Here is a 22,605-nt window from a genome sequence, read left to right on the forward strand (position 1 = left end):
TTGAGGCAGGGAGTCCCGCAAGGGGTGTAGCCAGCCCTTACACCTGTAGGCCCAGGCCTGACAAATTTTTGGTTTGATCACTCTACCCCTTGTAATTAATTATGTGTTTTGTGGGGTGAGCTAAATAGCTTAAGAGCTCAAAGTGTTGGTGAGGTCATTGTGTACTAGTCATGCATGCGATTTTCTCAGCAGGATATGTGGAAATGAAAGTCAGCCAGGCCTACAACTACTCAAAAAACTGGCTACACCCTTCACTGAACTATGGTTCTAGGACAAAAAAAAATTGCATGCATGACTAGTACAGTCATGCATGAAATTTTCACGGCAGGATATGTGGAAATGAAAGTCAGCCAGGCCTACAACTAGTCAAAAAACTGGCTGCGCCCCTCCACTGAACTATGGTTCTAGGATAAAAGGAGAGTCTTTGATGTCTGCTTCTGTGGGTTGGTGAACACAAATTGCCCCCTGGGTTCAGTTGCAACTTAGTTAAGTCTGGAAAAAGTTTGCATCCAAACGTCTGTAAAAACCCTTAGTAATTACCATCATTGTTGAGCTCTTGCATACATGTGTACATGTCAGGTCCCTAATGTTTATAGTCATGAGCCACTCGTTACAGACTGACCAGTGCTGATAAGTCGATCTGAATTAGCCACTTCTAGCCATTCTGGTCAATGTTATTTTTAAGCAATCTTTTTGCTGCAGGTAAATAATGCTTGTTCTACTGGTTCCAGTGCACTGTATTTGGGAAAGCAGTTGATTGAAGGAGGTAAACAGGCAAATTAAGTTTTGTAAACTTTTTTTAAGTTCTTTAATTTTTAAATGCAGCATTATCGAAGTTGTCAGTTCATTGATCAGAATTGCAACCTAAAGATCTAGAGCTGAGTTTAAGTTCTTCTTAGTATGGGTTACTTGCTAGAGTTCATAGGCTTGTAATTCCTGTCAATTTCAAAACGATGCCAGCCTTGTAAAACCATTTTGTTTAAACGGACAGCTGAACAGAGACCTGGAGTCAAAAACAGAAATGAACTTAACAGGAATTTAACTGGAATGGTTTCATATGTTCATGTAGCTCAGTCTTTAAGTCAGTGTCAGTGGAAAGTCAGTCAGTGAAAGTAGTTTTGGTGTTCTTTATACAACTGTATTTTTAGTAAATCTTAATTATAAGTAATAATAATTTTATACATCTTTTAAATGTTGTTTTTATGTACAGGTATATCAGACTGTGTTCTGGCCTTGGGATTTGAGAAAATGGAAAGGGGGTCTTTAGGAACAAAGGTTTGTGTCAGTTTATACCTTTTAATCATAGAGCAACTGTTTTTGATGTATGTGTTGTGTACTAAAGAGGGAAGCAATCTCAATGAGCCTCAGATAGAGGCCATTTATAACTCTTTGACTCATGAACAGTTTAGTATTATGCAGGCATGTCTTGTGGTTTTATGAGATCCTTGGTATAGTACTTAATTTAAATCAAAGCTCTCCCGAATTACAGTGTTTTTCTATTAATAGCATTATTTGTTGTTCACAAAAAGCCATTTTTATGTCGTGCATTAACATCTGAGATGTTAAAGTCATCTGGCATAAAAATGGGACACATTAAAGTAGACAAAAACGTTGAAAAAATAGAGTTTTCTGAAAAGAGACAAAACAGTGACTCTTCCCGGTTGTTTCTGGACAGATTCCAAGGGCATAATTATATGTGTCCCAGTTTAAGGCGTCCTATTTTCTACTAGATGCATTTTAATAACGTCTGAGGTGTTTAACCCTGTTATCCATAATGACTGTGCGCTCCTTGTCATTAATTAACATGCAATTGTAATTTTTTTCTCATAGTACAGTGACCGGACACCACCAATGGACAAACACGTGGAGGTGATGATTACTAAAGAAGGACTCGCTGCAGCACCTTTAACACCTCAGATGTTTGGTAATGCTGGCAAGGAACACATGAAAAAATATGGTGAGATAAATTATATGTATATCAGGGTGAGATGAAAAATAATAATGATAATAAAAAATAGCTTGCCTATTTGAGCAAGCTGCTGTTCAATTTTACTATCCTACACAAGTCCTGTAGCCTGTAGTATTGACTTGCTGGACCCCCCTTTTTACTAACATTTTGATCTGGCAAATTTTTGCTTGCCCATTGGACAACTCATACGTAAAAAATGCTACATGTAGCCTGATGGGTTGTTCCATTATCATACAGCACTTTTGTCACATCCTGTGTATGATATCATAGTGAAGCTCTACGCGGCAAAGCTGTGCATACCAGAGCAACCCCATGGAGGTACTCTAGGATTTTTCGGATTTGCCACTGGTATCCTGGTATACTTAGCCTGTACCACACCCAGTTTTGCTACCCTATACAAGATTGAACTCCGTAACCTCTCCTTACTTTAGAATCGCTATTTTTCAGAAGCTACTGAGGCAATCTTGCTGGTCATTTCAGCCAAAATATTGCTGTCATGGTTCACTCTCTTCACCCAAGGAAACACGGAAAGCTGCAAGAATCTAGCGCAAAAATTTATCTTTTAAATCGGTGCTCTTTATCCCCAAGAAATCGAGGCACTTAACACATGTACCTACACGTATACTTTCACCGTTCTCAAATCTTTATCCATGTTGTAACAGGAACCAAGCCAGATCATTTCGCCAAGATTGCATACAAGAACCATCTTCACTCAGTGGACAACCCGTAAGTAGGAATAAAAAAAGACTGTTGCTGGCTAGGCTGTTAAACACCTAATGATAATGATCCCATCGCTTTCATCTTTTTACTGCTGGGATGTAGCAAGCCTTTAGAAATTAGGGGGTGCAAAGGTTTTAGGTACATTGTAGCTCATTGTATTTGAAAAGCAGAGGGTTTTGGGTCCAAAGGACCCATTGGACTGGTCACTGTATCTTAAAACCAGAAAACGTTTCACCTAGCTGCAGGGACATGATTGTTTCAATTTTCTGGGAGATGAATTGTTCTTTTGAAATATTATGCATGAATTTTTTGACTTTTGGGGGCAGAAAACTGGGGGGGGGGGGGGGGGGGGGCGGGGGCATGGCCGGGAGATTTGATGAAAAACTTGGAGACTCCCGATAAAACCGGGAGAGTTGGCAGGCATGTAGTAACCATAGTCGTTGATAAACTAACAAAACAAGTGAATGCACTTTATCAGCTATAATATTTTCATCTCCACAATGTTGCAGCTTGTCACAGTTTAGAACAAAGTACAGTTTGGAAGACATAAAGAATTCTAAAATGGTATTTGATCCACTTACCAAACTACAATGCTGGTAAGTGAAAAGAATATTATTATGTAATGATAATGATAGAGATAACGATAACCATATTGATAATGATAACGATAACGATAATGATATTGATAGTGATAACGATAACGATAATGAACGTGTGCCTGGGAGGCTATCAATGCTTCTTGTGCCAGCAAATACATTGACTCTTGAATAAAACAGGCTTTTTAAAGTGAAAATTTTTTTGTAAATAGTTATTTGTATTTATTCATTTATGACCGCATCATATCAGTCCAACATCAGATGGCAGTGCAGCGGCTGTGTTGGCCAGTGCTGAGTTTGTTAAGAAGCACAACTTGCAGGACAAAGCTGTGGAAATTCTTGGAATGGAGATGGCAACTGACCTCAGTAGCACCTTCAACGAAAACAGCTGTATAAAGCTGGTGAGTGGTTTAACGGTAAAAACCCGTGAGAAAAAACCTGCATTTTCCCAAGTTAGCCTACATAGGCGGCGGAGTAGGAGGGGGGGGGGAGTGAACCCCCCCCCCCCACGTTTTGGTGCCGAAAAACACTTTTACCGATGTATTTGACAATACCTGTGACATCAGCGACTTCAGAGCGCACATTTTCCGCTCTCAGGCGACTCAAGAACTACCTAAGAAGCACAATGAAGCAGGACGGCCTGAACAACTGCCACACACTAGCACTACGACCCCACTACGGCCCTCCCTCCGTCTGAATAGAATTAACACTGTGGGATATGCTATTGAACTGCTCTACCCCAGGTAGGCAGCTTTAGATTCTGTTGATGTGACGGTGGGAATCCTAAATTATTGACTTGAATTGCAGGTTGGTTATGACATGACTAAAACAGCTGCCAAGAAATTGTTTCAGAAAACTGGTAGGCTTGTTACACACGTATTGCTCATTCGTATTGCTGACCTCTCGTTACACAATAATATTGTAAGCCTTTTTTTTTTAGAAGAACGTGTTCGTCTGTTAGCGTGCAACAGAATTAAGAACCGAACGAATCGCTGTGGTTGAATTGTCAAGGTTGATGAAATGTGTTTTCTCTTACTACAACGGGGTATGCCACTAGTGAAAAAAGGGTGACTTTACTTCACAATGGAACCTCGAGGAGTGATAAAATGTAGCAAAGACTTATCAAAACCTTTTGAATCAAAAGCCAGTTTATCTGAGAAAGCACTCTGATTATGTACAATGTACTTTATTTACCAAGGCATTACACCCAATGATGTCCAAGTAGTAGAGCTGCATGACTGTTTCTCTGTCAACGAGCTGCTTACGTATGAGGGACTTGGATTGTGTGCTGAAGGTGAGTCTGTATTTGTTTGACATCGATAATTAGAGTGGCATTTATTGATTTAATGTTTTCTTCTTTTCTTTTCTTTTTGTTTTATGGAGAAAGGAGAATTTAACGTTCTTAAATCAGTAAGTACTGGATTCGACAGTGGAAAATCGACGAAGGGCCAAGGGACTGGCAATATTTGTTTGCTATTACGAGGTTTCGTTATATCGAGGTTCTTTTCCATATATCATTGCTGGGTAAAGAAAATTGCTTGTTGTAACGCGGGCTTCGATATATGGAGGTTCGTTATATCGAGGTTCAACTATACCTTGTATTCAAACGTCATGCAATAGGACTGCCCCCGCATGGAATAAGGCCTTAGTACTTGTTTATGGCGGGGATCAGCTTTAGGTTGCTAAACTAAAAGGGAGCACCTGCCTAATTGGTGAAGCATTTGTTTAAAAACATGGGATGGTTATGATTTCTGGAATTCGTTTTAGTGCCCATGGTCTCCTCTCAGTTTATGAGCTATTGTTCTTAACACTAGGTTTAGGGAGCTTAAGCAACGGCGACGAGAACAAAAAAACAATAGGTTGAGATTAGCTAAACAACTTTGCACGTGCATCACGTTTGCACGTGCATCATGCATTTTAGTACATTTCTTTGTCGTCGTTGCAAGACTACGACGTGAAACGGCCTAGTTTCACGTTTTGTGTGGGACGTGAACATAAGACAACGATTTTCTTTTCCTTTTCCTGAACTCTGATACAGTCCTTTAGAAGTAATCTCCAGAAAAATTCGCCACAATTTATGGAATTGAACAAAGTGGAATAAACGCAATAAAGTTTGAAGCAGCATGAATTCACTTTTTAGGTGACTTTTTTGTAGCCGTCGCCGTAGTTGTTGTAGTTGTTGCTGAAGTTCCAGAAAGTGGAACATTATTTGAGTTTTAAATGCGCAAACCTTTGTTGTTGTTGTTGTTGTTTGTATGTATTATTTCAGGACAGGGAGGACAGTTGGTGGAGAGAGGAGATACCACTTACGGTGGAAAATGGGTTGTAAATCCCAGTGGAGGACTCATTTCCAAAGGACACCCTCTAGGGGCCACAGGTAAAGGAAGAAAAAAGCCAATCAATGCCTTGAAATCGGTTTTCACCTTGAAACATAAGGTAATATTTAAGGGAAAGCATCACGGCCTCGGTGTGTGTGGGGGTGGGGGAGGGGGGTACTCCCTATAATGGCCTTTACGAGGAGACTCTACCCGAAAGTGGTAATTAGTGGATTAAGTCTTTGAAAGGTAGGGAAATCTGTGTTTTCAGTCTAATAAAAGGCCCAAAAGGGTTAACAGATACATATTTGTATTTTATGGTTCTGGTTTGTGATTTATCCTTACCGTAGGGTAAGGGGTTGGACCGTGGGGCGAAGCCTTCCGTTATAAAACCCTGTTGAGTACTTCCCCTTTTTGAACAACGTTCATTTATGAGTAGCTCAAAAGCTGTTGGCACATTGATAACGTAATGTTTTATTTAGGTCTTGCTCAATGTACAGAGCTTTGCCGCCAGCTTCGTGGTGAATGTGGAAAGAGGCAGGTTCCTGGAGCAAGAATAGCATTACAACATAACCTTGGGCTCGGAGGAGCTGTTGTTGTAGCCTTGTACCGACTTGGATTTCCCAATCAGAGAAGGTAAGGGACAGTTGTCATTCTTTATTTCGTGTGAAAGGTGAGTTGCTTTTTGCGTTTGTATGTTGACGTTAGGCTTAAAAAATTCCATCATCATCATCATCATCATCATCATCATCATCAACCTCATCATCATAGGCTGACTGAAGAGTAGTCGACTGTAAGACATCTCTAACTGGCTGAGTCTTGGGCATTGCGCAAGAGAAATGCTTATTCGGGGTGGATCCATTCCCCGACTTGACTGGAAAGGAATTCTGCGGTCTTCTTGGGAGTCTTTTCCCGTGGGAGGACTCATACAAGGCGAAGATGTTGGCAGGTTCATCGTTCTCTACGCGCAAACTTTGGCTACGGAACTTGAGCTTCCTTATTGAGGAGAATCACCATCAACGTGATGGTGATTCTTTTCCTGAGATATAACTTACAGTATAGACGATTCTTTTATGGATTTTAAAATAATATATCTTCAAAATAGTGCATCACCATGACGTCGATGTTGGTGCACTTTTTTGAACTTCGTAGGAATGGCGGTGGTAAAGACTGGGACGACCTCTGTTACAACCTCGGTTCCAGGGTCCTGTCCTACTCGTCCCCCGGAGTGAAAAGCTCCGTCGCTCAAGAGGAGGAGGAGAAGGAGGAGGAGGAGGAGGAGGAGGAGGAGGAGGAGGAGGAGGAGGGGAGCCCGGAAATGAGGCTGCCTCTTTCCGGTGACTTTGGTTCAGTTCTCATATCGGTCGTTCCGCGTCACCGGAGAACCAGGCTTAATTTATCATGAACTTGACTTGTAGGTTTCGTCCTGTACCTTCGTACACTTCTGCTGTAACGAAAGAAGACTTTAAAGCGGCAGCCATTTTTGAGGAGATGGAGAAGACATTAAAAAGGGTAAGATGAAAGTGAAGACGTACGTACGAGCTGGTTGTCGTTGTCTTTCTTTTTCCGAGACAAGCAGGCTATAAAATTTAGTATAAGGTCCACCTTTTTGTTATTGTTATATAAATAACGTTCTTTAATTTTCAAGAAAGCAAGGCTGAAATCGGCTCTTTTGACTCTTAAATATAAGTTTTAATATGATAATCGTTCTTGTATTTTTTTTGGACAATATTTCAAGTAGACTTAAGCTGACTGAAACTGGAAATACCTGTTTGTCGTGTGTGTCGGACGCTTAACCTCAATCGGAACTGTTTCCTGCCAAATTTACGATGTAGCTAACTTAAACCTTGCCAGGACTTTCTTTCACTTGTTCCATTTTGAGCCGATTTTGGTGATATGCGGTATACCTCAGGCGCGGATCTAGGATAAATGCTGACCGATTTCCTTTCCCGGGTTTCTGATCCCCTGTTGCAGTAACTGCGGCAAAACCAATTTTATTTTTTACTCTTTCTTTCTCTTTTTCTAAATTCTTATGTTAAACTAGGAGGGTGCTAAGCTAGTGAAGAAGATCAAGGGGATTTTCAAATTTGTCATTAAGAATTCAAACGGAAAAGAGGCGTGGTGGATTGTGGATGCTAAGAATGGAGACGGCGCTTTAAAATTTATGGCGTCAGGTAAACGATTTGTAGCGAGGGACTTTAAAAGTAATTATTGATATTATTATTATTAGAATAATTTGAAATTTTTGGGGAAATGTGCTCTAAGTTGGATTTAGCCCCTTTCTGCTTTGCTAAAAACGTTCATTTTGATTAACGGGACTCCAGGCCGGTTTGCAGTGGCGTTGCCTCGTAGTTTCGCTCATTTCGCTTTGCTTTTAAAAGACATACCAGTATATGGGAGGTACCTTCTTCCCTGCTCACAGTGCTTTGTCCATAAGGCCACATTACCCACGTTACTTAAGGAATAAAGAATTATTAAATTTTAGTTGCTATATTTTACAGTAGCCTGAAATCATCATTCTTTTTCATGACCTATTATGTAGTCCATAATCAACCTTAATAAGAGATCCCGCACCTATTTGAAAGATTGTTTTTGATCAGCTGGGAAAACAATAGGGATTGTCACATAACAATGCCCCTATCCCTGAAATCAATGGAAGTGCAGATTAAAGGGGACCAGTGAAATAAGAGGTTTAGAACGGTGCAGGTCTACTATTATAAGAAACCCACAATGCACAGGCACATAAAGGATAGGCACGGGCGAGTGTTACGTAATAGAGTTGAAAACGGGCTATTTTATTGCGGATACCCCAGCGAGAATAGTAATTCCAATCGTTTACCTTTTCAGCAGCTCACATTCTATTTTACTAAGATTCGAAGTTAGTTTTTTCGAGGTGAATGTCATCTACATATTTTAAAAATTTACTTTGCAGACAAAGCTGATTGTATAGTGACCATAAGCGATGAAGATTTTGTGCAGTTGATGAGCGGAAAATTGAATCCACAAACAGTACGTATCATTTATAGAATATATCTAGACATTATCTCTTGATCTAGATAACCCATACAATCGTGAGCAATGATTTTTTCTAGTACCCCCTACACACCCGCCTACAGAGGCTTAAAGATCGATTAGGGTAGAGCAGCAGTGTTAACAACGAAAAGAGTTAAATCAGTTCCCTTGGAGTGCAATTCAATAGATGCAATTCCAGGGGGAAATATCACCAGCAAGTGTTTTTGTTAAGTTTGTAGACTGAATATAGTTCCTGTAAAATTGTATCCTTTATCCTTGCGCTTTAGTTGGAAGGGGACGTAATAGAACCTGTCACATTGTTTAAAAAACGTAGGGAGATTCAGCAACGATGGCGGCGACGGCAAAACAACAACTTTGCACGTGCATCACGCTTTTTTTTGTAGAATTCTTTACCTTCACTGCACGACTACGAAGTGAAAATGCCTAATTTCACGTGTTAACTAGGAGGTAAACAAGCGACGACAAATTTTTCTTTCTCTTTCTAAACTGACGTTTTCCTTGCCGTCGCCGTCGTCGGTGCTAAAGCTCCCTAGTAGGGGACGGAGGACCTGGAGTCAATGACCACTGCCGTCATTTGTCCGGCACGACTTTTCCGCGGGTGACGGGTGGCGGGTAGCGGGTGACGGGTAGCGGGTAGCGGGTGGTGGGTCAGGCCGTAAAAAATAAAAAAATAAAAATAAAAAGGGGAAACCAAAAAAAGAAAAAAAATAATAAACATTACAAAAAGCGATATTTTAGCAATATTATTCTACACGATATCGCACGTACGAGATAGCTTGAGAAACTCATAAAAATTAAAGTAATATTTATCCTGCGACCAGACAAGTAAAATCGCATTCTCTTCTCGACATGTTTGAACAGTGTCTCAGATTTTTGACAAGTGCGTTTGTTCTTTTGTTATAAGTTGGGATAAACATTGCGTTGCTTGTGGGATAAATCTTTGCCAATTTGGTTCCCGACTTGTAGTTTAAAATGAACAAAATGTCTATTCGAGAAAACAAGGAAATTTTCGTAAGACTAAAGCAACAAAGCTGTCAATGTTAATGCGTACCAGAGAAGGAGCAAGAACGTTTTTGACACAGCATGGACCGTTTTCGCCGCATGTGGCGTCTCGGACGCGAATTGATCTCGTTGTGTATATATATACAAAAAGGATCTGCATTTTTAAATACTACTTAAAAATACTGATTAGGATGGCAATCATGCCGCATACTAGGGCAAAAACTGAGCTACGACACGGGAGGCCGAATCTCTTGCAGTCTGTTATAAACACGGCTAAACAGTTGGGAAAGTGCAATCATCTTTCGTCTTGATGTGGAAGAAAACGCAAACTAGACAAACAAGATCGACACGTCCCATGTGTCTTGCTTGACATAGCCCGTTTTCATTTGACACACCGCGTGTAGCCTGACGAAACGTCACTTGCAGTGCGGAGCAAGGAGAGGTGACTTTTTTCACAGGCATGATTTCTCGTTTTTTTTTCCATTTTTAGTAGATAAAAGAAAACAAGACAATACTTTGATTTGGAGTCTTGTAGCTAGTACATAAACGTTGAAATTATTTTAAAATTACAACATACAGTTATACAGGGTTTTCATTAAGAATTACAGTAGCAGGAGAGTAGGTTAAAGTAACAGGAGAATGTTGCGAAAGAGCGAAGCTCTTTCGAGGAGCGAGCAACGCTCGCTCCACCCTAGGGGGGTCTGGGGGCATGCGCCCCCAGGAAATTTTGGATTTTTTAACCCTCTGAGATGCCATTTCCTGTTATCTGACAGCAAATTTCATTTCTTTCTAGCTGGCAAACAAAAAGCAATGTATACCTTAAAATGGTGCCAAACGGATGTTTTGTTCTTTGAATTTTACAAGCAAGTAAAGTTAAATCAAGAGCTCTAACCCTTTTACTCCAAGAGTCTTGTCAAATGAGTCAATTGGCCCTATTATCTATCTTACTAAATACCAAATAATAAACCAAAGTGTGAACATTGCAAATGAAAGCTGAAATTCAATATTTTCCTTGGATGCTATCAGTAGTAAAAGGGTTAACTCTATTCATCAACTCCACTGTCTCCACTGTCATCACTCTCAAGGCTTTTAGCAAAAGCTTCCAGAGAATCTAGCTCTTCCTCAACCATGTCATCAAGGCAAAGAACATGAAGTGCTTCTTTATACTCCTCTCGGATGTTCTGCAACTCAGTGGTCGATGTTGCATCTGTCTGTGTCCCCATATCTTGTACGACGGTGCTGGGAGTGGCAGCTTCTGTTTCACTGTTGGGTTCTCGCTGCGTGCTTGGTTTGTGGTATGGGAGCTTTCTCCTCTTCTTTGCAGTTTTCCACATGTCCACAGCTTTGCTGACCAGGGAATCACAGGCTTCTGTATGTGGGACAGGGCCATTGATGGTGATATGAAGGAGAGATGCAAGTAAGTCGTTCTTGATCTGACTTCTTATCCTGCTCTTGATCAATTTCAACTGACTAGCGCCCCTTTCGGGCCAAGCATTGGAAACTGGGATTGCAAGTGCTGCCTTCGCTACCTGAACAGATCTTGGATAGAACTGCCCAAATGTTGACTTCATGGCCATGACTCTTTTAAGTGACCACTCGGTAGGTGTGCCTTTCTTGCCTTCCACTGTGTCTTTTGGGATGTGTTCTTTCCATGAAAGCAGATCGTACTTCAGCTTCTTCCACTCTGTTTTAAATTCGTCTGCCTCGCTGTCATCACCATCAAAGAAATGGTCAGCTAGAACCTTAACTTCTGCATCTCCGTGGCTATGGAATGCAGGACTTTGCCTGTTTGGTATCAGCATGGGATCCGAATGCTGAAAATGCACTGAGCACCGGCAGAGATGACTTAAACCTCTTGTCAATGTTCTTCACAAGGGCTTTGATGTATTTCTGGAGAAGTCCCTGTAGTTCTTTAACATTGCTTTCAGTGCACACAAGCTCCAGGGTCTCAAGACGACCACCACTAGAAAGATCTTGCTTAAGTTGCTTGATGGCTTCTTCTCTGCTCTTGACCTCATTTAGCTTGTCTTTGCTGTGGTCGATGGAGGGCTTTATTGAGGCGTAATTGATAGCGCCTTTCTGAAAGGATTTGCTGAGGGTCGCCAATATAGGAAGAATCCACTTCAAAATGTATACTACACCAATGAATTTCACTTTTTTGATCTTTTTCAATAAGCCATACGCTGCAGGTTGATTTGGGTCCTGTTTCAACTGCTTGAGGGTTTGAACTACAGCAACAAGATCAGTGTACAAGGACTGGACTGCGCTATTGAATGATAGCCATCTGGTATCGCAGGCCTTTTTTAATTTCTTTGTTACCATCTTTCTTGACTCATTACTCAGTTTAAGATTTTTCATTTGCTGTTGGACCTTCAGGTAGCAAGCAAGTCGCTTTGGCGAGTTTTCAAAGAGTTTCCATAGTTGAGTTACCACAGTTTCAACCTCTTTGATGAACTTCAAATTTGCGTCATCTTTGGCATCAGTGCATGCCAAGGCTATTCGGGAGACTGAGACTGAGCATGACTGAGTAAGGACGTGTGATTGTTAGCTCCGTAACTTTTGTTGCACTCTTCCATGCGTTCTGATATTTTTTATGGAATTTTCATCGCCACTTTCATCTCTGTTTAAACGGAAAACGAGAGGGAGTAATTCACCGACCAGCGAGACCATTTCCCCCGAAACGAAGCGGTTGAAAGAGAGTGTGAAAGAAGACCAAGCGAACGCTCCACCCGCCATTGTATCGCCACCAAAGTCGAAGAACGATTCTGAAGACGTAGTTCTATCTGCCCTCAATATGGCACAAGATTTCGCCTCCAAAGTGGACCTAATATTATCAAAGTTAAGTCAACTGGAAAATATCGGCACACAAATAAATGTTTTACAGGACTCTGTGGATCGAATAAATCAAACGGTCGCAAACCTTCAAAGCGAATTCCACCGCTTAAAGGAAGACGTACGAAATACAGTCGAAGAAACAAATACGCTTAAAACAAGCGTAAAATTCCTGAATGATGAAGTGGAAACCAGTAAGAGAAAACTCCGAGATGACGAAGAGAAGTCACGACAGGAGTTGGATCACTTGCGTCTCCAACTCTTAAATTATGAAGTGTACAGCCGCCGCGAAAATCTTCGTTTCTACGGCATTCCAGAAATCGAAGGGGAAGAGAATACTGAACCCGTTTTGAAAGCTTTCTTGGAGAAAGAGTTAAATGTGGAAAACGCCCAATCTATTGAGTTCCAAAGAGTCCACCGCGTCGGTAAAAAGGACCGAAACACAAGAAAACCCAGGGCCATCATAGCACGCTGTCTTCGCTTTAAAGATCGAGAAAACCTCTTTTCTTGCCGACGCAACATCGATAGCCAGTCGAATTTCGGTATTGGCCCAGATCTACCTAAGCAGGTGATTGATATGAGGAAGAGGCTTATTCCGAAGATGGTACAAGCAAGAAAAGATGGAAAACGGGCAGCCTTCAGTAGAACGGAACCCTATAAACTCTTTATTGACGGTGTGGAGGTAAAATCATAAATAAATAGGTTCCAGGTTATTTATTTTTAGAATTCGCAGGAAGTAGTTCACTTCTTATTTTTTTCGTTTCTATTGGGAGCTATCGATTAGCATATTCCTTAGTTCTCTTCTGAAGTTCGATTTAAACAAAAGTATAACACTTGATCTCGTCCAGGCGTAGCTTCAACAGTTTAATTCTTTACACTGGCTACGTTTTTCATCTCGTTTCTTTTGTTTTGTTATGTATGTTATTCTATATTTATTCAGTTTACACTTGACAAAATCAGGAATGCGTTAATTGTTCGAGTAACAGTGACCCTTCTGGGAATAACAGCTACTGTTGTTGTCTTTTTTTCACTACACGTATGCAAATTTCAATGGATTTCAACAACTTAAAGTTTAAAACTCTTTCGCTGAACGTTCGGGGTATCCGTTCTTTTGAAAAACGTAAGTCCATTTTCAACTGGCTATACAAGCAAAATTCAGACATCTGCTTTCTGCAGGAAACTTACAGCACTGAAGAGATTGAAAATCAATGGAAAAAGCAGTGGTCCGGGGACATTTACTTTGCTCATGGCTCTAACCATAGTCGTGGGGTCGCAATCCTTATACGTAAATCCTTTGACTTCAAATTGAAATCAATTCGATCGGATGAGGATGGGAGGTACCTCATTTTAGAGACAACTATTCAAGATGTTCCATTCCTTCTGATAAATATTTACGCTCCCAATACCACCACTAAGCAATCGTTGTTCTTCCAAACATTGTCTGAGCTTATCTATGATGAGGGATACAATGATTTTGACTACAAAATTATATTAGGAGGGGATTGGAACGTAACTATGGACCCAGACCTAGATTGTTCGGGTGGAAACCCTGTGTTAAAAGACTCAGTTAAGTGTGTGGAGGACATTATGCTGAATTATGATTTAGTTGACATCTGGAGAATCCGTAATCCTAATAGCAAGAAATTTTCTTGGAGACAAAAAAGCCCAATTATTCAAAGACGCCTTGATTATTGGCTCATTAGTGACCTATTACAAGATGACGTAGCTAAAGTCGACATAGTGACAGCTATAAGAACGGATCACCATGCAATAACTTTAGAAATTGACAGTCTAAATGATCAGCAGCGTGGCCCATCTTTTTGGAAGTTCAATAACAGTCTCTTGGATGACGCTTTTTTCGTTGAGCGTTTACGCGAGAACTTTCCTAAGTGGATAGACGAAATTAATTTTTGCGATGATTCGAGAATTAAATGGGACTGGATGAAATACAAAATTCGCGGGGAAAGTATATCGTATAGCAAACTGAAAGCTAAAGAAAGGAGAAATAGAATTCAAACAATTGAAAACAGGCTTAAAATATGTGAGGAAAAAATAGCAGAATCACCGACGCAAGAAAACCTTGCCAACCTCGAATCGGTCAAAACAGAATACGAACAAGAGTATGATTACATTGTAAGAGGCTCAATCATTCGTTCCCGCGCTACATGGTTTGAACAAGGGGAAAGAAACAACAAGTATTTTCTAAATCTGGAAAACAGAAATAAGAAAAAAAGCTGCATACGGAAACTTATTCGAGCAAATGGAGAAGAGACTACTGTTCCGGACACTATTATGACCGAAATTCACAGTTTTTATTCTGAGCTTTATGACGAAAAGTCGGGAATACAAACTGACTATTCGATTTGTCCTTTTCTGGAAGATACCCTCTCATCTCCTAAGTTAACCGACTCAATGCGGGAAACGTGCGAGGGTCAATTAACATATTCCGAATGTTTCAAGGTTCTGTCTACCTTTAGTAACGATAAAACTCCTGGAAACGATGGGCTCACTATAGAATTTTACAAGTTCTTCTGGTCAGAAATCGGAATATTTCTAGTGGACTCATTAAATTATGCGTATTTTCATGGTGAATTATCACATTCGCAAAAGCAAGCCGTAATAACTTTAATTGAGAAAAAGGACAAAGATAGAAGATGGATAAAAAACTGGAGACCGATTTCTCTGGTAAATGTTGATGTTAAAATTGGCTCAAAAGCTATCGCTAAAAGGCTAGAAAATGTCCTACCACATATTATCCATTATGACCAGAATGCCTTTGTAAAAGGACGAACAATTTTTGATGCAACTCGTACGATAACCGATGTGTTGGAATTTACTAAAATGCGAGACTACCAAGGTATAATGACCGCAATTGATTTTGAGAAAGCCTTCGATTCTCTAAATTGGAACTTCCTCCACAAATCGCTAGAGTTCTTTGGCTTTGGAGAATCCTTCTTGGGGTGGATCAAGACGTTTTATAATAATATATCAAGTTGTGTTTTTAATAATGGTTTTTCCACCCCCTCTTTCAATGTTAAACGGGGTGTTCGCCAGGGCGACCCACTCTCGCCATCTCTTTTCATAATAGTACTTGAATTATTGGCATTATCCATACGTAATAACGATCAAATTAAGGGTATTGAGGTGGGTGGTTCCGAAATCAAATTAGTTACATTCGCTGATGATATGACATCATTTGTTAGGGACAAATTTTCGCATCGCACCCTTTTTGATACTATCGATCTGTTTAGTACATACTCCGGATTGAAGGTCAATCACGACAAAACGGAAATTCTTCTACTAGGAAATATGGAAGTAAACAGCTCAGAACTAGGTGTTAATGAAATAAGTAAGGCCATAAAGATCCTAGGGGTTCATTTCACCTTTAATCACGCACTGTTTTATAAGCTTAACTTTGAATCAATCGAGAAATCTCTGAGGGGATTGCTGAAGGGCTGGAGCTGGAGAGGTCTTACACTACTTGGAAAAATTCAAGTGATCAAGTCTTTCGCCATACCAAAGATTTTATACAGGGTTGTTCTCATTTCAAATAAAGAAGAGTTTATCAAAAAAATAAATACTTTGCTATATTCCTTTGTTTGGAAGGGAAAAGATAAAGTAAAGCGCAGAGCTTTTATTAACCCTATTGATAAAGGAGGCTTGAAAATGCCCAACATTGAGTCAATGATCTCTGCCCAAAGAATAATTTGTATTAAGAGATATCTCTCCATTGACCCCGCTGGCTGGAAGTTTTTTCTGGATTTTTATCTTAAGAAAGTAGGGGGAAAATTCTTGTTTCATTGCAATTTTAACTACACTAAACTACCGGTAACTCTTCCAGAATTTTACAAAGAATGCATTGTGGCGTGGACCCTTTTAAATGAAGACAACCCCTCCTCATCCTCTGAAATAGCAAATCAGGTCATATGGAACAACCAGTTCATTTGCATTGAATCAAAGTCAGTCTATAACAGTAGGCTGATTGATCTTGGAATTGTAAAAATTGGAGACCTCTACGACACGTGGGGAGGTTTCAAGTCGAACAAGGAACCATTATATTCAACTCTCTCACCAGTTGAACATTTTCTACTTTTCAGTCTCTTCAATGCTTTTCCTGAAGAATGGCGCAAAATATTAAAAACAAATAAAAACTCTATCTCTTCAAAAACTCATGATCTAATCCAAACTGATTTCAAGTTACGTATTGAAGGGAAAAAAGTCAATTTCCAAAATCTTAAATCAAAGTCATTATATGACAGTTTTGTTTCTAAGATATCCAGTATACCAACAGCGCAAAAGAAATATAACGAAGCTTTCAGCACACACACATTTCAGTTGGACTGGGAAAAGATATATCTACTGCCCTTCAAAACAACATTGGATACTAAATTAAGAGAATTCCAATATAAGATATTAAACAGGATCTTATACACGAACAAGATGCTGTTTAAGTTCAAAAAAGTAGATTCTCCCTTGTGCGATTTTTGTGAAAAGGAGTTGGAGACCATAGAACATCTCTTTTTCCATTGTACAAAAGTAAGCATGTTTTGGAATGATTTAAAGTCTGTACTTGATTCTTTTAATATAACTATTAGGTTTGATATCATGAATGTCCTTTTTGGGATCTTAGATACAGATAATATAAGCATTCTAGTCAATTACATCATTCTTGAAAGCAAATATTTTATTTACCGCTGTAAGTTAAATAAGGGCTGTTTATGTGTAAGTCTGCTAGTCGATAAATTTAAAAAAACTTTTCAAACCGAACGTTTTATCGCGAAAAGAAACAACAAAATCCATTTCCATGATAAAAAATGGAAGCCGTTACTCCCATTAATACAACAGTAGCTGTTATCCAAACTTCGTTTTTCTAATACTCCCTGTATTACTCTGTATTTTAAGTTCAAGTCGAATAAGTTATGTAAGCCTTGTAGTGTAGTGCAGCGTAGCTTTTTTTTTATTTATTTTTTTATTTATTTTTTTTATTTATTTTTTTTATTTATTTATTCTATTTTCTTTTTTTGTTTTTTGTAATTAAGGTAGTTGTTGTAAATTTTGTAGTGTTTGTATGTTTCGATCTGTATGTTGTTTGTACTATACCTGTAAAAAGAAAATAAATAAATAAAATACAAAAAAAAAAAAAAAAAATGCCAAGGCTAAATTGTGACATATGCAGTGTACTGAAACCAAACGGTGGTTGACCTCTTTCAGTTTAGCAGCTAGCCCATTCTTTCTTCCCACCATAACTGAAGCCCCATCTGTAGCCAACCCAATAAGTTTTTTAGTAGAGAGAGTACATGCTTGCAAATTGGACGTAATTGTTTCAAACATGGCTGTGGCATTTGCAGAGTCATTTTTCTCTAAAAGATTGTCCACCGAAAGAAACTCAACAGTGACTTCACTGCTGTCTTCATCGTAAAACTGGATAAATGTAATCATCTGCTCCATAACTGATATATCTGACACGTCATCCACGAGAAGTCCAAAACATCCTGCCGTTTTTGCTCTCTTCACAACTTTCTCTTTCAGTGCACAGCCCAGGGTACTAAACATTTCTCGCACTGATGCTGGTGATCGTTGATCAAAGTACTTCAGATCACTTACTCCTAGCTTCTCAAGAAGGGTGAACAAGCCCGCTGCTTTTCTGTTTGCGATTCCCTCCTTAGCTAGCCAGTAAATTGAATAAAATACTTTGTAAAGAATGTCGTCGTTCACTTTCTGCCGCTCATCCAATTCTTTTTGGAAAACAGAAACTCGGTTCATCATCTCGCATGAAATTGCCGCTGAATGTTTCTGCGACTGTGCATGTTCGTTGATTGCTGTCGTTTTGTATCTTACAGAAGGCTTCTCGTTAAAAATGTCGGATTTGTTTTGTTGATTCGTACATTTGTATTTTTTGCAAATCAAGCAATACATACCCTCACCTTCAACAAACACGAGCCATCTCAAACCTGTCTTTTCACAAAATACGTTTGCTTCGAAGAGCCACTCGTGTTGGAACTTGTCTTTCTTGCTTGACAGCCTTTGTTTTTCGTCTGTTCGAAGGCCAGAACAATTTCTTTCCCGGCAGCGGTGGTAGTGGTGCAATACTTTCTTTTGATCTTCCGTAAAAAGATCGTTGATTATACTCTCTACATCCTCAGAACTGACCGAAGATTTTTTTGAAGAAGCACACCTCGCTCCAATTGCCTCAGAAGAAGTTGACTTCAGACTCCGTTTAGGTGGCGGTTCGTCTTCATCTTTTTTGTTGTCGTTGTTGTTGTCGCTGTTTGAACTCGCATTTGAGCGCTTCCCACCACCACTGCTCGTTCTGGGCGTGAAAAAATTTGTAATTTTTGACATAGTGACCGGCAAATGGTGACCTCTGCCAAATTTTACTTTTTAGGACGGATATACCGTAATAAACACTGTTCTATAAATAGCACGAGACGTGAGAAAACTCTTCCCGCCTCTGTCGAAATTTGCATTTGCTTAGAAGTAATTTGATACTCATATTAAATATACGGTAATCATCGCCAGATTTTTTTGGCATAGCAAAATCGTTTTTTCACAAATGTAGTTCACTATTTGCGCTTAAATTTGGCCAAGTTTTCATTTCGTGACTTTGCCGATTTTATTTGTTCGCCGTGTACTGTTTTCAAGACTTTTCACTAGTAAATAAAAAGAACGGCTCTAGCAAACAGGAAACTCTCCACGCTAAAGCAAGCCGTCGACAATTTTTTCTATTTATTTTAGGTGTTCCAATAAGCTTTTTTGGCTGGCACACTGGCTGGTTATTTATATTCTTTCGTTATTTATTTAGGTATGACTTCAGTAGCTAAATTCACGTGGGCATGACGTTAAAATTACGCACTACTTTACAATGTCCGTGACATGCTCATTTCTACATATATTTTAACAATTTTCAACAACGTGCAAATGTCAACGAAAAATTATTTGTTCAACATGTTCTGTTTTTATCTTAACAAGGACACTATTTTCCCCGAATATATTTTCCTACTACATAACGGCTCCACGTCTGAGTAAAGATAGCTACAGTCCATCGAAATTTAGCCGGAGAAATCTGCGTAGTAGCCGGAGAATTCTCCGATCTCCGATGCCTAATGAACACCCTGGTTATATCATTATCAATAATAATATTTTATTATAATATTTTATTTTCATATATATTTTTAACCCGCCACCCGTCACCCGTCACCCGCTACCCCTCACCCGCCACCCGCTACCCGTCACCCGCTACCCGTCACCCGCCACCCGCGGAAAAGTCCTGCCGTCATTGGTCTGGGTGGGTGAGATGATATCATGCATGGAGTGAAGGGGCAGCATAGTACATGCTGACGTCCGATCTCACCTCTCTGGTTCCTCTGCATTTAGCCACGGGCTGCGATTTGGCCGCCGCCCGGTTAGCTCAATTGGATAAACGCCGGTCCGAACCCCGGCCGGACCAACACTCAGGGTATTTAAATAAGTGAGAAGAAAGTGCTACCTTTGCAAAGACATCTGCAAACGGTAGGCCCCGTCCCACAACCCTTGCACATTTAAATTCTGTGGGACGTTAAAAGAACCCACGCACTGTCCGGAAAGAGTAGGGGACATAGTTCCCGGCTTGTGGTATCTCTCCCTTTGGAGGGGAAGAGGGGGCGGGGGGGGGCACTGTTATGGGCCCCAGTAAATGGCTCCACGCGCTGTTGCGTAAACCCTGCCAAGAACTGGCGAACTAAAGTAAATAATTAAGCTGACACCGTCTACGCTTCTTTTTCATTCTACCCTTTCAAGTTGAAGATGTAAAACTGAGCTGTTTGCCTGTCACGCTGAATCTTGTCCTCTTCCGAAATTCTGCCGCTCAATTATTCAATATGTAATAAGCATACAACGTGAAGACCCATTTATTTTTCTGTTCAGTCCACAGCTAACAATCGATAATGAAGCTCTAATTTATTGGCAGCTTGCGAAATACAGCCATCTCTCTTCGCTCGTCGTCACTAGGGACGTTTCGAGGGAGAGACGTCTGCAATTCGGCCCCCAAAATTCCTACCCTGCATGGTGCCAGAGAATTCCGCTTTCAAACTGTTTTTAGTAGATTCGTGGGGTTTGCATTTGATGGTTGTGACTCCTTCTCTTTTATCTGTCATTCTTAAGCAACAAATAAAATTACTAAGGCGACCAATCAGCGCTCGTTAATCACATTCCGGACATTATTGACTATTTGAGGCCGAATCGCAGGCGTCTTCTCTCGCGAAGCGTCTCCAGCGGCGGGGAGCGAGGCGAGAGGGCTGTATTGGCAGGCTAATTTATTACCAGACGTAGTTAATCGATAAACCACAATCGATGTTAATCGATAGTAATCGATATCAATCATCGATGAATATCGATTTCCGATATCGATCGATAGAAATCGATAAAGAAAAAAGTTGTGACTTCGATTAATATGATGATTTTTTATCGATTACTATCGATTCCTATCTATTGTTATCGATTTCGTTAATCGATAATCGATTTTTTTTTTGTTCTGTGACTTCGATTTTTATCGATTTCCGATATCAATCGATATTATCGGTGGATTAGGTCGATTAATATCGATGATTTCGATTGATTTCCGTGATCGATTTTTATTGATTAACTACGTCTGGTTTATTAGAAACGCTTGAATTTGGAGTATTACTATTATAACAAACGGCTCCCTTTTTCCTATCAGGCATTTTTCAAAGGCAAGCTTAAGATCAAAGGCAACATGGGTCTGGCAATGAAACTGAGAGAAATTCAACCTAAGGCTGGAAAGTCCAAGCTGTAGAAAGCAGACAAGTACACAACAAAAGAACCAAATACAAAAACACTGCTATAAACGAAACAAACAAAGAAGCATTTGATGCGCACGATAAAAAAACGATTAATTTTACTACTATCCATTCTTGATTTGACCTCAGTCGTCTGTGTCACAAATTGTGAAAACTTCCAGATTTTATTTAAAGAAAGGATCTCAAACAAATGGTAAAAAAGCAAATGTACTTCTGAAGAGGTTTCGTCTGAACTACACCATGCATTTGATTTTGTCCTCATAATCAATCTTTAAAGCCTCATGACATGTCTCTGCTGGGCCCAAAATGTCATTAGCAGTCTTAAGAAACGAGTGCTTTAATAGCGATGTCATAATTGTGTTGTTGTCTTGGGTTCCGTAGCGTATAGATTAGCTACCTGCGATGATATGTAGGGATTTGTGATTTGTGATTTCTGCATACATTTCCCATGTTAATGATTAGAAGAATGTGTTGAATTGGTTTGGAGAAATTAGGTGCAGGTTTCTCTCAGGGGTTAAGAGCGTTAAGGTTTAACCTTTATTTTTGCCAAAATATTGAAAAAAATCTAACTACATCTCTGTGGGGTCTCATGTACCCCCTCTGTAATGTTCACTCGTGTGTACTTTTATTAGTGTTACAAACAAGAAAGTCATTTACTGGCTGAACCAATCAATGAAACACGAGTATGTTTTCCAACAAGCTACCGTATGCCTCCTGCTTCGTTCTCAGACTTCTTGCTCGCGATGTAAATTTGCGCTCAAAGGACGGTGGGAAAGAGATTTTATTTTTCCTGTCGTGCCAGTCAATTCGTCACCAGTCACTTGCATTTCGCTCTGGCATTTTTTCGCAACGAAAGTGCGGAGAACGAAACTCGTGATGAGTAGGCAGGGTTTACATCGACGGTGTAGGATCAGTGTTTAGTATGTGTAACATACCAAAATAATATAGATAAACTTTTCAAGACTTCGGTACCTTTTTATCAGATTTATTCCAAGTTAAGTTTTCAGATGTATTCCAAGTTTTAATATGCACCCCTCAAAACCTCCTCAAAAAGTCATTCAATGCTTCGTAGAAATAAAATAAAAGCCTCCTAAAATGTTTTCTTTTTCTGTCTTCTGCTATCTAAAATAAATAAACTAGATCATTTTGTTATAAATTAAAACACTGACATTAATGACCTCTGCGGTATTGCATTTAAACTGTCAGCTCTTCCTTTCTTTCACTTTTGATATAGTCTATAAATAGCGAGAACAAAATACACTGGTTGAACCAGTGTAATAGCAGTAAGAAGATAAAGTCATACCAAATCTAAATTATTAATGGCTAACACGTGGGAACGGCAA

General features: G+C 39.7%; 1 protein-coding gene across 1 annotated transcript in view; it reads left to right on the forward strand.

Moving 5' to 3' along the window:
- LOC140953559 (sterol carrier protein 2-like) overlaps nt 1-21,591 on the forward strand; it is a 24,032-nt gene extending 2,441 nt beyond the window's left edge. The window contains exons 5-18 of the mRNA XM_073402966.1: nt 703-766; nt 1,211-1,275; nt 1,831-1,957; nt 2,632-2,695; nt 3,199-3,285; nt 3,536-3,686; nt 4,093-4,144; nt 4,484-4,579; nt 5,555-5,662; nt 6,083-6,236; nt 7,019-7,112; nt 7,645-7,774; nt 8,533-8,609; nt 21,163-21,591. Of these exons, the coding sequence (XP_073259067.1) occupies nt 703-766; nt 1,211-1,275; nt 1,831-1,957; nt 2,632-2,695; nt 3,199-3,285; nt 3,536-3,686; nt 4,093-4,144; nt 4,484-4,579; nt 5,555-5,662; nt 6,083-6,236; nt 7,019-7,112; nt 7,645-7,774; nt 8,533-8,609; nt 21,163-21,258 (1,365 nt within the window). The 3' untranslated portion in view covers nt 21,259-21,591. The remainder of the gene's footprint in view (nt 1-702; nt 767-1,210; nt 1,276-1,830; nt 1,958-2,631; nt 2,696-3,198; nt 3,286-3,535; nt 3,687-4,092; nt 4,145-4,483; nt 4,580-5,554; nt 5,663-6,082; nt 6,237-7,018; nt 7,113-7,644; nt 7,775-8,532; nt 8,610-21,162) is intronic.
- The last annotated feature ends 1,014 nt before the right edge of the window (nt 21,592-22,605 follow it).

Source organism: Porites lutea, chromosome 12 (genome assembly GCF_958299795.1).
Source record: "Porites lutea chromosome 12, jaPorLute2.1, whole genome shotgun sequence".
Lineage (NCBI taxonomy): Eukaryota > Metazoa > Cnidaria > Anthozoa > Scleractinia > Poritidae > Porites > Porites lutea.